General features: G+C 23.8%; 2 protein-coding genes across 2 annotated transcripts in view; both read right to left on the bottom strand.

Annotated features, from left to right (window-relative positions):
• Nucleotides 1–2,803, bottom strand: part of LOC102671882 (proton-coupled amino acid transporter-like protein pathetic) — a 13,682-nt gene extending 10,879 nt beyond the window's left edge. The window contains exon 1 of the mRNA XM_006612498.2: nucleotides 2,496–2,803. The gene's annotated coding sequence lies outside the window, so the exon portion shown is untranslated. The remainder of the gene's footprint in view (nucleotides 1–2,495) is intronic.
• Nucleotides 2,804–4,501: 1,698 nt separating this feature from the next.
• LOC116185169 overlaps nucleotides 4,502–12,434 on the bottom strand; it is a 14,247-nt gene continuing 6,314 nt past the window's right edge. Inside the window, exons 2-7 of the mRNA XM_031508959.1 lie at nucleotides 11,469–11,610; nucleotides 9,805–9,969; nucleotides 7,912–8,041; nucleotides 7,630–7,843; nucleotides 5,077–5,212; nucleotides 4,502–4,801 (exon numbers count right to left, since the gene is read on the bottom strand). Of these exons, the coding sequence (XP_031364819.1) occupies nucleotides 4,554–4,801; nucleotides 5,077–5,212; nucleotides 7,630–7,843; nucleotides 7,912–8,041; nucleotides 9,805–9,969; nucleotides 11,469–11,610 (1,035 nt within the window). The 3' untranslated portion in view covers nucleotides 4,502–4,553. The remainder of the gene's footprint in view (nucleotides 4,802–5,076; nucleotides 5,213–7,629; nucleotides 7,844–7,911; nucleotides 8,042–9,804; nucleotides 9,970–11,468; nucleotides 11,611–12,434) is intronic.

Below are 12,434 nucleotides of genomic sequence, written 5' to 3'. Positions count from 1 at the left end.
TTGCAAGTTTATTTTCAATTAAAAAAAAAAAAAAAAATTATATATTTCGAATAAATTAATTAATGATCGAACGACGAAATTAATTTTATTTATTTTTAAACCATTGGTACCTAATTAGTTCAGTGAATCATAACCTTAGATATAAAGTGTGATTGTGCGCGCGCAAGCATATGCATTTAAGATCTTTATATACATACATATTATATATGTACTATATATTCTTCTATTATTTTTAGTTTAACATTTAAATTTTATAAATAAAAAAAATTTATAAATAATCAAAATAGAACAATAATTTCATGTAAATGCATACAAAAAAAAAAATCAATCTTGTTACAGTTATATAAGATAAGATTGACTGTAAGGTCAATGAAATTATTCATAGTACATAAAGATTCTTGACACTTTTGCGTTCGACCGGTTTTCTTTCGAGTTCAAGGAGCTCGATACTTGCCTAATGTATATGTATATGTATATATGTATATATACATTTAGAATTATCCCTAGAAATTTCACTTTATGATTTTCACTAAATGTATTCTTTTGTTGTATAAATTTTGTTGGATAAAAGTTTATTCTTAAATTTATATATTCTTTTTTCTTAAGAATTTTACAATTGTCAAGATCACTGAATATAATTTATTTAGAGTTTATTGTATGTAGAAGGTCGACTAAATCTTTCATGCTATTCTGAAACAGGATTGGCCAGCTTCTTCTTTCGTTCCAAGAAATATCTCATCTTTTCTTAATGCATCTGCCTATAAAATTTGGCAATGATGTAAGAAACAAAAAACTATCATTCTTTTAAATTTTTTGTTATTTATAATGTAGATGATTCTGAATGATTATAATTTAATTAAATAATAAATATGATTAATAATTAAATATAATTATAATCAAATAATAATTTAGCTTGATTAATAAAAACTATAAAATTCGATTCTTGGAAATATAATGTTAAGTAAAAATCTTCAATAAAATATATAATTTGTAGAATCTTGTATTTAATTAATCATCATACGAATATAAAAATCTAGAATAAATATTTATAAAATGAATGTGTTTGAATGTTGCATTAATTATATAATTTTAATAATGTGTTTATTACAAATAATTATTTCAAATTTTAAATCAAAATTATCTTATTTTTCACATTAAATATTTAATAAAAAAGAAATATAATTTATTCTACAGTAATCTATTCGATTTATTATAATTTATTATAATATATTGTAACTCATTATATGAGTTATCTCTTTGAACGATAAAATAAGAAGCGGAAATGATTTTTTATATTATGAAATGTGTGATAAAATAGTTGACACTATCATGACGTGTCAAATATAATAATGTACTATTATAAAAAACACGAGTTACAAGAAAAATCGATTTGTTTCACGAAAGGGGTTAAGGAACGAATTTGCTTATAGTATAGAGAACAGTAGTTTCGATGCGCAGGTCCGAAATATCGACACGAAGTTACATCATACAAAGTTACTATGGATGGAACTGCTATCACGAGCCATACAAGTCGCGTCTACACAACTTAGCACCACGTGCTCGTAACAGCATGTTTATACTGATGAAATTCACTCTTAGATTTGTTAGTTTACATATTATCTGAATTATTTTTTATAGGAATTTCCAAATTTAATATTTTTTTTTCTTAATTAATTTTTACTAATTGATTATTCAGAAGATAAATAGTTTTAGATATTTATTAATAAAATAACTATTATGTTATTAGTAATATAAAAATAACTATAACTATAATTAATATTACAAAACCAATAATTTGAAGTTTCAAGTTAAAATGAATTTGAAATTTGAAATTTGCAAATTTTTTCAAAAAATATATAGATAACCTTTGATCTAACCTTAACATCAGTTAATGTTATTTGTTATTTATATAAAACTCATAAATTCATATTAAAATAGTTAAAATAACGGAAAAGAGAATTCATGGTATTGTAATACCGTTCTCTTCTTTGAATTTTATATACTTAAATATTACCATGAATATAAGAGAATTTACAATAAATATATAATAACTAAACATAGCTAAACGCGCGCGAAAATCTTAAAATGTATGTTGATGTTTGGAATTTAACAATAAAGAGAATTCAATAGAATTTTATATATCGATATGTTACTCAAATTGGCGTAACATAAAATTTAAGAAAATAAATAATTCATTTATTTAATATAAACATATTTCATAGACTACTTAATTAATTTAAAGCATGTTAATAAATTTTAAAATAAATAATAAAAATTTATGAAATTTCGATTATATCAATCGATTATTCACGAATAATACACTTTTCAAAAATTTAATTTGGAAATTGATCAATTGCAAACAATTTGATTATTATTTCCTAAATTAATTCTTATCTATTTTATATTTTAAATTAAATGTATGAAATCTTAAATAGTGCTAGAGGGAGCGAGTATCTAATAATGGATTTCAAAAGTAAATTGAAGGCTACATGTACCTGTCGTTAGGTATAGAAAACGTGCTCCGTGATTTTATGTTGTATAAAGATGAACGTGGCATGTACAAACGGATCCCTTGATTTGATGTTATTTCATTTCTGGCAAATGTTAGTTTATGTGCTGGATTAATAAATTTATTGCGATGCGAATATGGCACTATATTGTGATTCACAGCACACCGAGCGAGTCTCAACGTAACACCGTACACTACCGCGAACAGCGACTGAAGGAGACTGCCGTTCAGACAAGAATAAACGGGAATAAACTGAAAGTTTTTGTCCCCGGAAGAGCGTCCACTGCGTTTCATCAACCAACCGCCAGAGGTCGAACGTCCTACGTAGCAATCAGTAATCAGAATTTTGCTTAAGTATTTTTCACTATATTCAAAATCGATCAAATAATTAACTATATAAATATTGAAAATAATTTTTTTATATTTCTTTTTTTTATCAATATTATTATCAAAATTTAACTTTACAAAAAAAAAATAACAAATATTTATTAAATAAATTCATTGCATTTAATATTTCATATTCTCATTTTAAATTTCTATATTGGAATTATTTTAATAATATGTATCTTGTAATGTATTTTTTCTCATTCCAAACAAAATTATTTTATATATTTATCATGTTATCTATGTCTTTCTTCATAATTTTTAAATTAATATTTGCTATTAGAGGCGTGGTTTTCGTGTTAAGTTAATTCAACGAACACGTGGTAAGGATCGTATGATGAAATCCTGGCCGGCATGTCTACAGCTACGTGTAAATGTATATAATGACGTAATTTAAAAGATCAAAATATCAATCAATTACGCCAATAATCAATAAAATCTTTAACCATTTAACTATTAGTGATAATATTAACTAGTATTATGCAAGTATCATACAAAATATGTATTATTTCTTGCATCATTGTTTATAAATTATTTTATCTATATCATGTTGTAAAATATCATTGTAATTATAAAGTTATGTATATTCTTATCTTTAAAAAACGTACAAAGATATTAAATAAAGTTTTATCGAAACACTTGATTATAGAAAAAAATTTCATTGCAACGATTTAATGGTACCATTCATGATATAGTATGTAATCGAGTATGATACATTGATTCATTGATATCGAGAAAAGTGATAATCGATAAAATATAACAATTCATTCAAACAATGTAATTTTTTGATCGATTCGGTAATTTCGTTAAATATATATGTTATTTTTGAATATTATCGATTCATGAAAATTATCGAATTTTAATATATTAGATATATATTAAAAAGGATAAGTAAATTGTAAGAATATTCAAAGAGAGATCTTTGAGAGAAAAATTAATAACACAATTCTCTTCGTCAGAATGGTCATATCATTTATGGAATTTGCAAGCATCATGCAAAAAAGAAATCTAACCGTATCATAAGTATTCATGGCGTAATTTAATAGTTATGTTCAAATCAATTTTGGAAATTAAATATCTTATGCTCGTAACATTAATTTTATAATTTTAGAACTGTAAGAATCTAATATATTTAATATTTTCTTATAGTATATAATAAAATATATATCTTATATAATAAAATTTATTTATGTATGAAATATAACATGTTTATATTATTAACAATTAATTAGACAATAATTGTTATTAGAAAATTGTGATGCATTTATGAAATACGTTTCATAATTGAATCATTAATTTATTTTATAAAATATATATATAATAGATGTGATAATATTTCTTTTTGATTCAATTATATATAATTAATATATATAATTATATATATAATTAATATAATTAATTATAGATATAATTAATATATATATAATATATAATAGTATATAGTTTTAATCTTTTTACACATTATTTCAACAATTCTGATTATATTATATAAAATCATTTCACAATATTACTTCATTTTTTTTTTTCAATCAATAATATAATAAAAATCTAACATGAGTATTTTTTATTAATTTTCATTTTATTTTTATCAATTTTATTTATCTTTATTAATTTATAAACAACAATTTATTTATCTTTAATCTTAATACTAACGACAATGTTACAAATGAGAAAAACGCCTTTCAGGCATTGCTTTCTTTCCAATTTGTCTAACAGGGATGAATAATTTCGTTGGTTTGTTCTTTGAATACCATATATGCAAATCGTGTAAAAAGGGTTTGGTTAATTTTCGTAATTCCTCTTGCCTTTCAGCTTCAGTTTTTGGTAATTCTAAATCTTCGTGAATAGGATACCATCGAATATCCTTATCATTATCTTCTACAACTTCATCGCAATCCGGTACGAGTGCTACAAAACAAATTTTAAAATCATTTATAAGATTCCAATTATAAACTCATTTGATAAAAGAAATTAAAAAGATATTAAAAGCCTGATAATTATTTCTATAAAATTTTAAGAAACATTAAAAAAAAAAAAAAAAGATTCAGATAATTTTGAAAGAGACGTGTGAAAAATCACTTCGATAAATTTTAAAAAAGAGAAAAAGGTTTTAAAGATTTTAGTTAAAAAAAAAGAGAAAAAAAGGTGGTTCTAAAAGGAAAAAAGAACTGTAAAATGCTCACGTATATGATATTTTTCAGAATGGCAAACGTTTTCTTCAACAGGTGGGCTTTCTTCTAAGGGTTCGCGCTCTTTCAGAACGACTTTAAAGGTATCTGCTTGATGCAAGCTATCTATCATACTCATATCGCCTGAACCCTGTTCAAAATTCAATCATTTCCTCAATCAAAAAATACACACGCAGAAAATTAAATCGACGATATATTTGCATTTTCGTGTTCACACATGTGTTTCAATGCGTAATCGCGTTAACCTTGATATAATATTGTATGAAAATGCATGTGATACCTTGCATACACAATGACGTAGTGACATGAATAGATGAACAAATAGTTAACTCCTTATGTATATATATATATATCTCGTCAAAATTCAATACTTTTTATACATGTATACTTTTTATACTTTTTATACTCTAATTCAAATTAAGAATAAAAAAAAAAATATTCGTTTTAATAATTAGCTTGCAGACTTGATTCATTTTGCTCTACTTGCAAATCATCGAATAAAAATGCAATTTTTATGTGGCGTAACAAATGAAACTCGTGCATCTGATGATTCTAGCGGGAAAGAACGTTGTTTTGGTGTTCTTGTGGTACGATATTCCGGATATTTAATTTTACAGATGCGCTATTCTCACGCTAACATCGCCATGAACCAGTTAACTAAATTCTTGTTCTATTTTTGTTTTAAAAATCATTGTTATCAAACAAAGATAATTCTTTTGGAAAAATTCGAATAAAAAAAAGATTTGGATTAGATTTAAATAATATATTTGAATTTGATATAAATAATAATTGTTGGAATAAAAATAAAATAAAATTTTAGAAGATTTATTTTTTCATTATTAAAACAAGATTGGAAAAGATATATTTTTATTCATTTTTTATAAAATAAGGAAAAATTGAATACGTTTGATTTTTTTTGCCTGCGATTTCAAACATTTATGCAAATGTAATTATGTATTTATCATTCTCTTTCATACTTATATACAATCGATATAATCGTTAAGCAGCAAAAAGGAAAATAATAAAACATGTTTTAATTAATTTCAATTAATTCAAAACATGTTTGTATGAAAATGGAATATAATTAGATTGAAGTTAAGTTTACAACACGTGAAGATTACTCCAGCGTTACTGAAGCTACATTTCGAAATCTAGATCAATAATCGGATTAAAATAAATTAGTGATTAAGTAGCTATTTAGAAATAAAAAAAAAAATATATTATATTGTAAAAACGATTTACAATAAAATAATAAAACTATTTTTGAAAAAGCAATATTTTTTAAATTGCAATATAGAGTTTTTCTTTTCGAGATGGTCTCAATAGCGAATCGCTAATGTCATAAACGTTTTTCCCAGGATTCTTAATTCGAGGTCACAAGTCTGAAAGTTTCTACTTTAACTTTCCCTAGGCATTAAACAATAAAAATAATTACAAACAAAAAAACAATCGGTCACTTTCGAATTTTCCGCCATTGAATTTTTCATTCCGCTCAATCATTGTATTTTCATTATTCAATATAAACAAAAAAGAATTATATGAATTGAACATCGTGATTTAATTTGTGTAACTCTAACTGATTTTCTTCATAAAATTAATAAAAATATATTTTTCCAATATCTTCTCTCGTTTTAGCAATAAAATAATATTTTTTTTTAAATTAGAGTAATATTGTAAAAATTGAGAGAATTTGGTATTGGACATCAATCAAGATTCTTATTGAAAAGTTAAAAAATCAAAAAATATAAAAAGTAACTAAATAAACATTTTCTACACGATATATTATATGCATGTATATTTTCACTTTCTCTATTTTACACTTTCCACTCAATTCACGTAAACTATCTAGATATTTCTAAAATACATTTAATAATTTGAAACACTTTAGTACGCATCTCTGTTCCTTACAAAATATGTTATAGTGCAGATTAATTTATGCAATAGGTTTAAGTTAATTATTCATAAAACAAAAATAATATACTGACATTCTAAAAAACAATACTTCTATTATTATATATTTAGAATTATATATAAGAATCTTATTTGTTATTTGTACTTACTATCTTTTATCTAAAGTGTTTTATTAATATTATATTTCCTATATATATCCTTTAAAATATTACATTTTACTATTATTCAGGTTTAATTTTTTCAAAACTAAAAATATTAACAACTATCCAAAAAATACGTTATTCGAAATTATCCAAATAAAAAATTAAAATGAAATAAACTTATTTCATTTGAAAACCAAATAACTTTAAAGAATAATATTATTTATTTAAATAATGAATAATTATTTCAAATAATATCTAGCCAAACAAGACAATATATTACTTTAATGATCATTTGCAATGTTTTATTTAAATAATACTTAAGTACTTAAAACCAATATTATGTCTGATTAAGTATTATATTTCTGTTCAAGATTGCTTTCGATTTAATTTTTTTTTTTTAAATTTTTTGAAATAAAGAATTAACTCGTTATTCATTTAACGTTAAGAGAAACTCGATATTATACTCAATTCTTATACTCAAAAAATATAATACCTGTGATCGATGAATTGCACCCGGTATATATTTGCTCGGATGATCTATCTCGAGTCTTTCGCTAATTTTTACGTCTTGCTCTTTGCTTTTATCAAACTTCTCGTACGAGTAATCGTTTATGTTTCCAACTGGAGGAAGAATACCGCTCGGTTTTTCGGTTTTATCTTCCCACCAAAATGGCGTTTTTAATAGATTGCACGGTTCTTCATCCTTCCTATATAAGAAATATAGTTTATCATTCATTTTATTGTAAGTATAAAAGGTAACGATAAAAACACTTACTTGAGCATTTCTTCTTTTTGAGTACTGCATGGTACGCTGAGTGCTTTCTGTTTTTCAAGCTCTTTCATTTGCTTTTCACGTATGTACCATAATTCATATTGCACCGATCGGGGAAATACGGCGAATAAAGCTATGCAGGGAAGAAGATATTTAGAGTGAATTAAAATTTAGAAAAGAAATTCGATTTTCTAGAAATTTATTATAATAAAAATTGTGATAAAATTTAAATAATTTTCTTTTAATCTTTCAATTTCTTATTGGGGATTGAAAAGAGTATATTGCCATTGATGGATCGATGATTAGCAATTAGATTAATTTTTCCAACGACTCGTTGGAATTGGGTTACAAATCACTCGTGACTCATTAACGAATTAGTGTCGTTTATGATTCACTTCGTCATTGATTGCTTCTCGGATGTTAAATTATTTCTATGTTTGATTGGCCGATATTCGATTGGCCGAAATTGCCAGACTGGTATGTGTCGATCTATTATACTTTAAATGGGTAACAATTAATATCCCAGACAACCAGGAGGATCTTACAATGTCGCAAATTCGTATCGAATAATATCTCCAAATCAATATTTATATATATCTTCTTATGTATTATAAAGTAAATTCCAATTAATTCCAATTAAAGTAAAGTAAAGTTAAATTAAAGTTCCAATTAAATTAAAGTAAAGTTAATTCCAATTAATAAATGTAAAAAATTAGTCATTCTATATGTATGTATACTTACATGCTAATTCACTTCAATATCTGTCTAATCTAAATTTAATATTTCTATTATTGCATTATTGTTACCACATTGTTCTATTATTATCTATTTAATTTTATTTGTTATTTTTATCTATTATTTTTATATTATATCATATCTATATTATACATATATATGTGTTTATTTATTATCTGTCTATTAATTCCAATAAATCTATCTAAAGATATATCAAAAAAAAAGAAACATTTTTTTCACTTGAATAGAATTTAAAAATTTTTAATCAAATATATATTTGTGATTAAACGAAAATATGATTATTGATTGAAAAAAATATAGATTTTAAATTTAATATTATCAAAAATGATTGAAAAAATATCGATTGAAAAAATATTTTTTTTATATATATTAGATTATATCAAAAAAAGTTTTTTTCCTCTTTTTATCAAAGAAATCTCAATTCTATCTTTCTAGAATTTTTATAATTTCATTTTATTAAATTGATTATCAAAGCAAATCAGAATAATACGTTTTAATGATATTTTACCATTTGTAAAAGTTTACAATACAATTTATCAGAAATTTCATTATTTTATTTTTCTAAAATATCTTTGATTTATTTGCAAATACTCTTTAAACAATCAATTTTTTTTATGAAGAATCATCAAGTCATTCGATTATTCTATTCGATATATAATAATTGTAGAAATGTACTTTACAAATTTTAATTTTTAATAAATTAATTTTAAACTTGTAGCTTTAATAATAAATTATACAAACAAATTTTAGTCTAGAACATTTAACGAGGAAACACATGCGACATTAGAAACAAAAGAAAACTGAATATCCGAATGTTAATTAGAAATTATTAGAAATCAAATAGCAGTATTTCTCAATTTTTCTCCAAAACCAAGTGTTCAAGTAACGAAAAAAAAAAAAAAATTGGGACAATAAAATCATACTTCTTGCCCACTTGTACAATCAATTACCAGACACTCTGTAAATAAAAATTTTTGCACTCGTTATTTGTAAACACATTTAAATAATATAATTATATTACAATGCACAATATACAACGTAACATTAACAATATTTATATCTTATCATATTTTTAAGTATTAAAAAGTATTTTCTTAAAAAATATGAATTTTCATAATTTGATGAATAAATAATACCAACGTTTTTGCTTTCGATGATAAATCAGCTTCGATTTCGGCAAAAAACAAAGCGTTTTGAAAACGACACCCTCATCTTTCGTAGGATGATCCACGTACGTTTTCTCCTTGTCAACCCATTCTTGTAAAACGCGTGGATTCAGTTCCTGTATAGGCGCTAGAGGGTCGACTGTAACAATTACGCGACATTCTAATTCGATTGACTTAACTCAATTGTGGCATAGCTTTTTATTAACACTAACGGGAGAAGAATCGCTTAAACGATACGGGATAAACATATAATTGCCACTTTAACACTTGTACTGTGATCGAATATTTATTATTATTTATAATAGATAATTATCGATTAATGATTTTAATTAATTTTAATTAATTTTGATATTTTTGAATATTCCAGATTTCGAATAGAGTCAAATTTTGTGAATATAAATATATATGAATAAATAAGAAAAGAAAAAACAAAGAAAGGATCTGAGATTATCGTGATATTAATTTTTATTATTTGAATAAAAAAACACGTGATGGAAATAAATAAATACAAGAATCGATATATAATGTGTGATTTTTATTTTTATTAGTAAACTTTTGACGAACCATATGCCATAGTTATTTATGAATCTAGAGTATGGAGATACGCATTTCGTTTACGACTTCTACAACGGAAATACCGAGCTATTCTAAGAAAATGTCAAACATAGATTTCCTAATATGTAGAAGTATATCGTATTGCCCTTTGATGCGTATAACTAATAACAGTGGAATTATTTGGATTGATTTGCTTTGATTAAAGGATAAATTTTAAAAAAAGTTTCGCGACGAAGAAATCGTTTATCAACTAGTTTATCAGAAATACAGTTTGCATAAGCATGAGCAGAAATGTAAATATTCTTATCGATCTAATTCTGTATTGCATCAGTAATTGCAAGATTATTTCTTTCGCATTTTGGTAAAAGAAAATGAATAAACATATGTTTATATAATATTTTCTACTTAGATTTATTGAGAATAAGTATTTATTTATATAACACAAAGCTTGGCCATAAAAATCTGGGATATCTTGTATCGATATCTTTTACTTGGATTTAAAATCCATTATTAAAAGCTATTTTGAAAAAAATGTAAAAATCACTGTTGCTTCATTAAACGAATGGACTTTTAATGCGTTTGAAGAAATTAATAACGATATATAATGATATAAAGATCAAAACGAAGAATTTTAATGAAAAATCATTTAACGATTGAAAAAAGATCAAAGATAATTCAAACATCGTGGAAAAGTTCATTTACATTTCATATCTAATCATAAGTATTAACATAAAAATATAATATATATATATGCATAATATTAGTACATGCATATTGAAATTTAAAACATAAACGATGAATGTATTAAAAATATTTATTAAACATGAATATTTGTTTTCAAAAACTAATTAGAAGATTGTATTAAATAAATCGATTTACGTAATTTTAATGAATTTTCTACGTGGAAAATTTTTCCTATAAAATTTATTATAAATTTTATAAATTCTCTTTGGTTATTTTTTTCTTTTTTCACAAGTTCGTAAATGTGAAAACTATTTCACAAAGTGAACAAAGTAGTCGTTCTTCGAAGAGTTATCGTTTATATTTGAACAAGATAATCATTATTCAAACCGATATACTTACGTATTGTCCGTTTGATCGGCTTGAGGTGCTTAGCCACGCATTTATGGCATATGGATGGTTTTCCATGGTAAAATATTCCATCTGATTTAAGTGTTGGCGAAACGTCGGTTAGATAATAATCGAGAGGCGGTGGCTCAGGAAACTAGAAACGTGACAGGGTGATTATAAAAGTGATTTTACGATTTCACGAAGTCGTTGGCCATCGAATTAGTTGTAAAAATTTATATCTAGAACATTACTTGTCATAAATTACAAATTGTCTTTGGGCTTGGATTATATCAAGTGATGACGATCGTGTGCAATAATTAATTCGTTATTATCTTGCATTTAACTTGTACCGATCATTAATTACAAGCAAAGATAGTTATGAATATCTACGTTAATGAATTATTAATGAAAGTTGCAAAGAAAAGTAAGTTGAAAATAATATAGAATTTAACAGAAATATGTTTCCTTCGAACTGACGATGTTTAATATATCTCAACGAATATTGATGAATTAATGGTTGGTTTTTTATTTAAGCATGATTCAAAAGATGTAAAATATTATTTTATAATATTTTTCCATATTATTTATATAGGATATTTTGTATAAACTTATAAGTTACACAAAAGTGAATAGAATACATTATTAATAAAAGTTTCTAATATTATCGATACGAAATATATTGGAATATGTAATCTCATTTATTAATGAAATAATATCTTTTTGAAAGTTAAGCTCATTTTTTTTTTAATTTATTTTATCATATTATATATAATTATGTTCATTTTTCAAAAGAAAACTTTGTTTCGAAAGGATCAAAGAGGTTATATATCTTATACTTTTCATTAAAATTTTCGTGTATAAAAGTCTTAGTAACGTAAAAAGTTTATTATTTATTATTGAACTTTGTCATCGTATATTGCATCATATATTTCAACTTTTAATAATCACATGAAAAAAAAATAGAAATTTTAAAACTAA

This window comes from Apis dorsata, unplaced genomic scaffold (genome assembly GCF_000469605.1).
Source record: "Apis dorsata unplaced genomic scaffold, Apis dorsata 1.3 scaffold_113, whole genome shotgun sequence".
NCBI classification, from domain to species: domain Eukaryota; kingdom Metazoa; phylum Arthropoda; class Insecta; order Hymenoptera; family Apidae; genus Apis; species Apis dorsata.
This window is presented reverse-complemented; position numbering and strand designations above follow the sequence as displayed.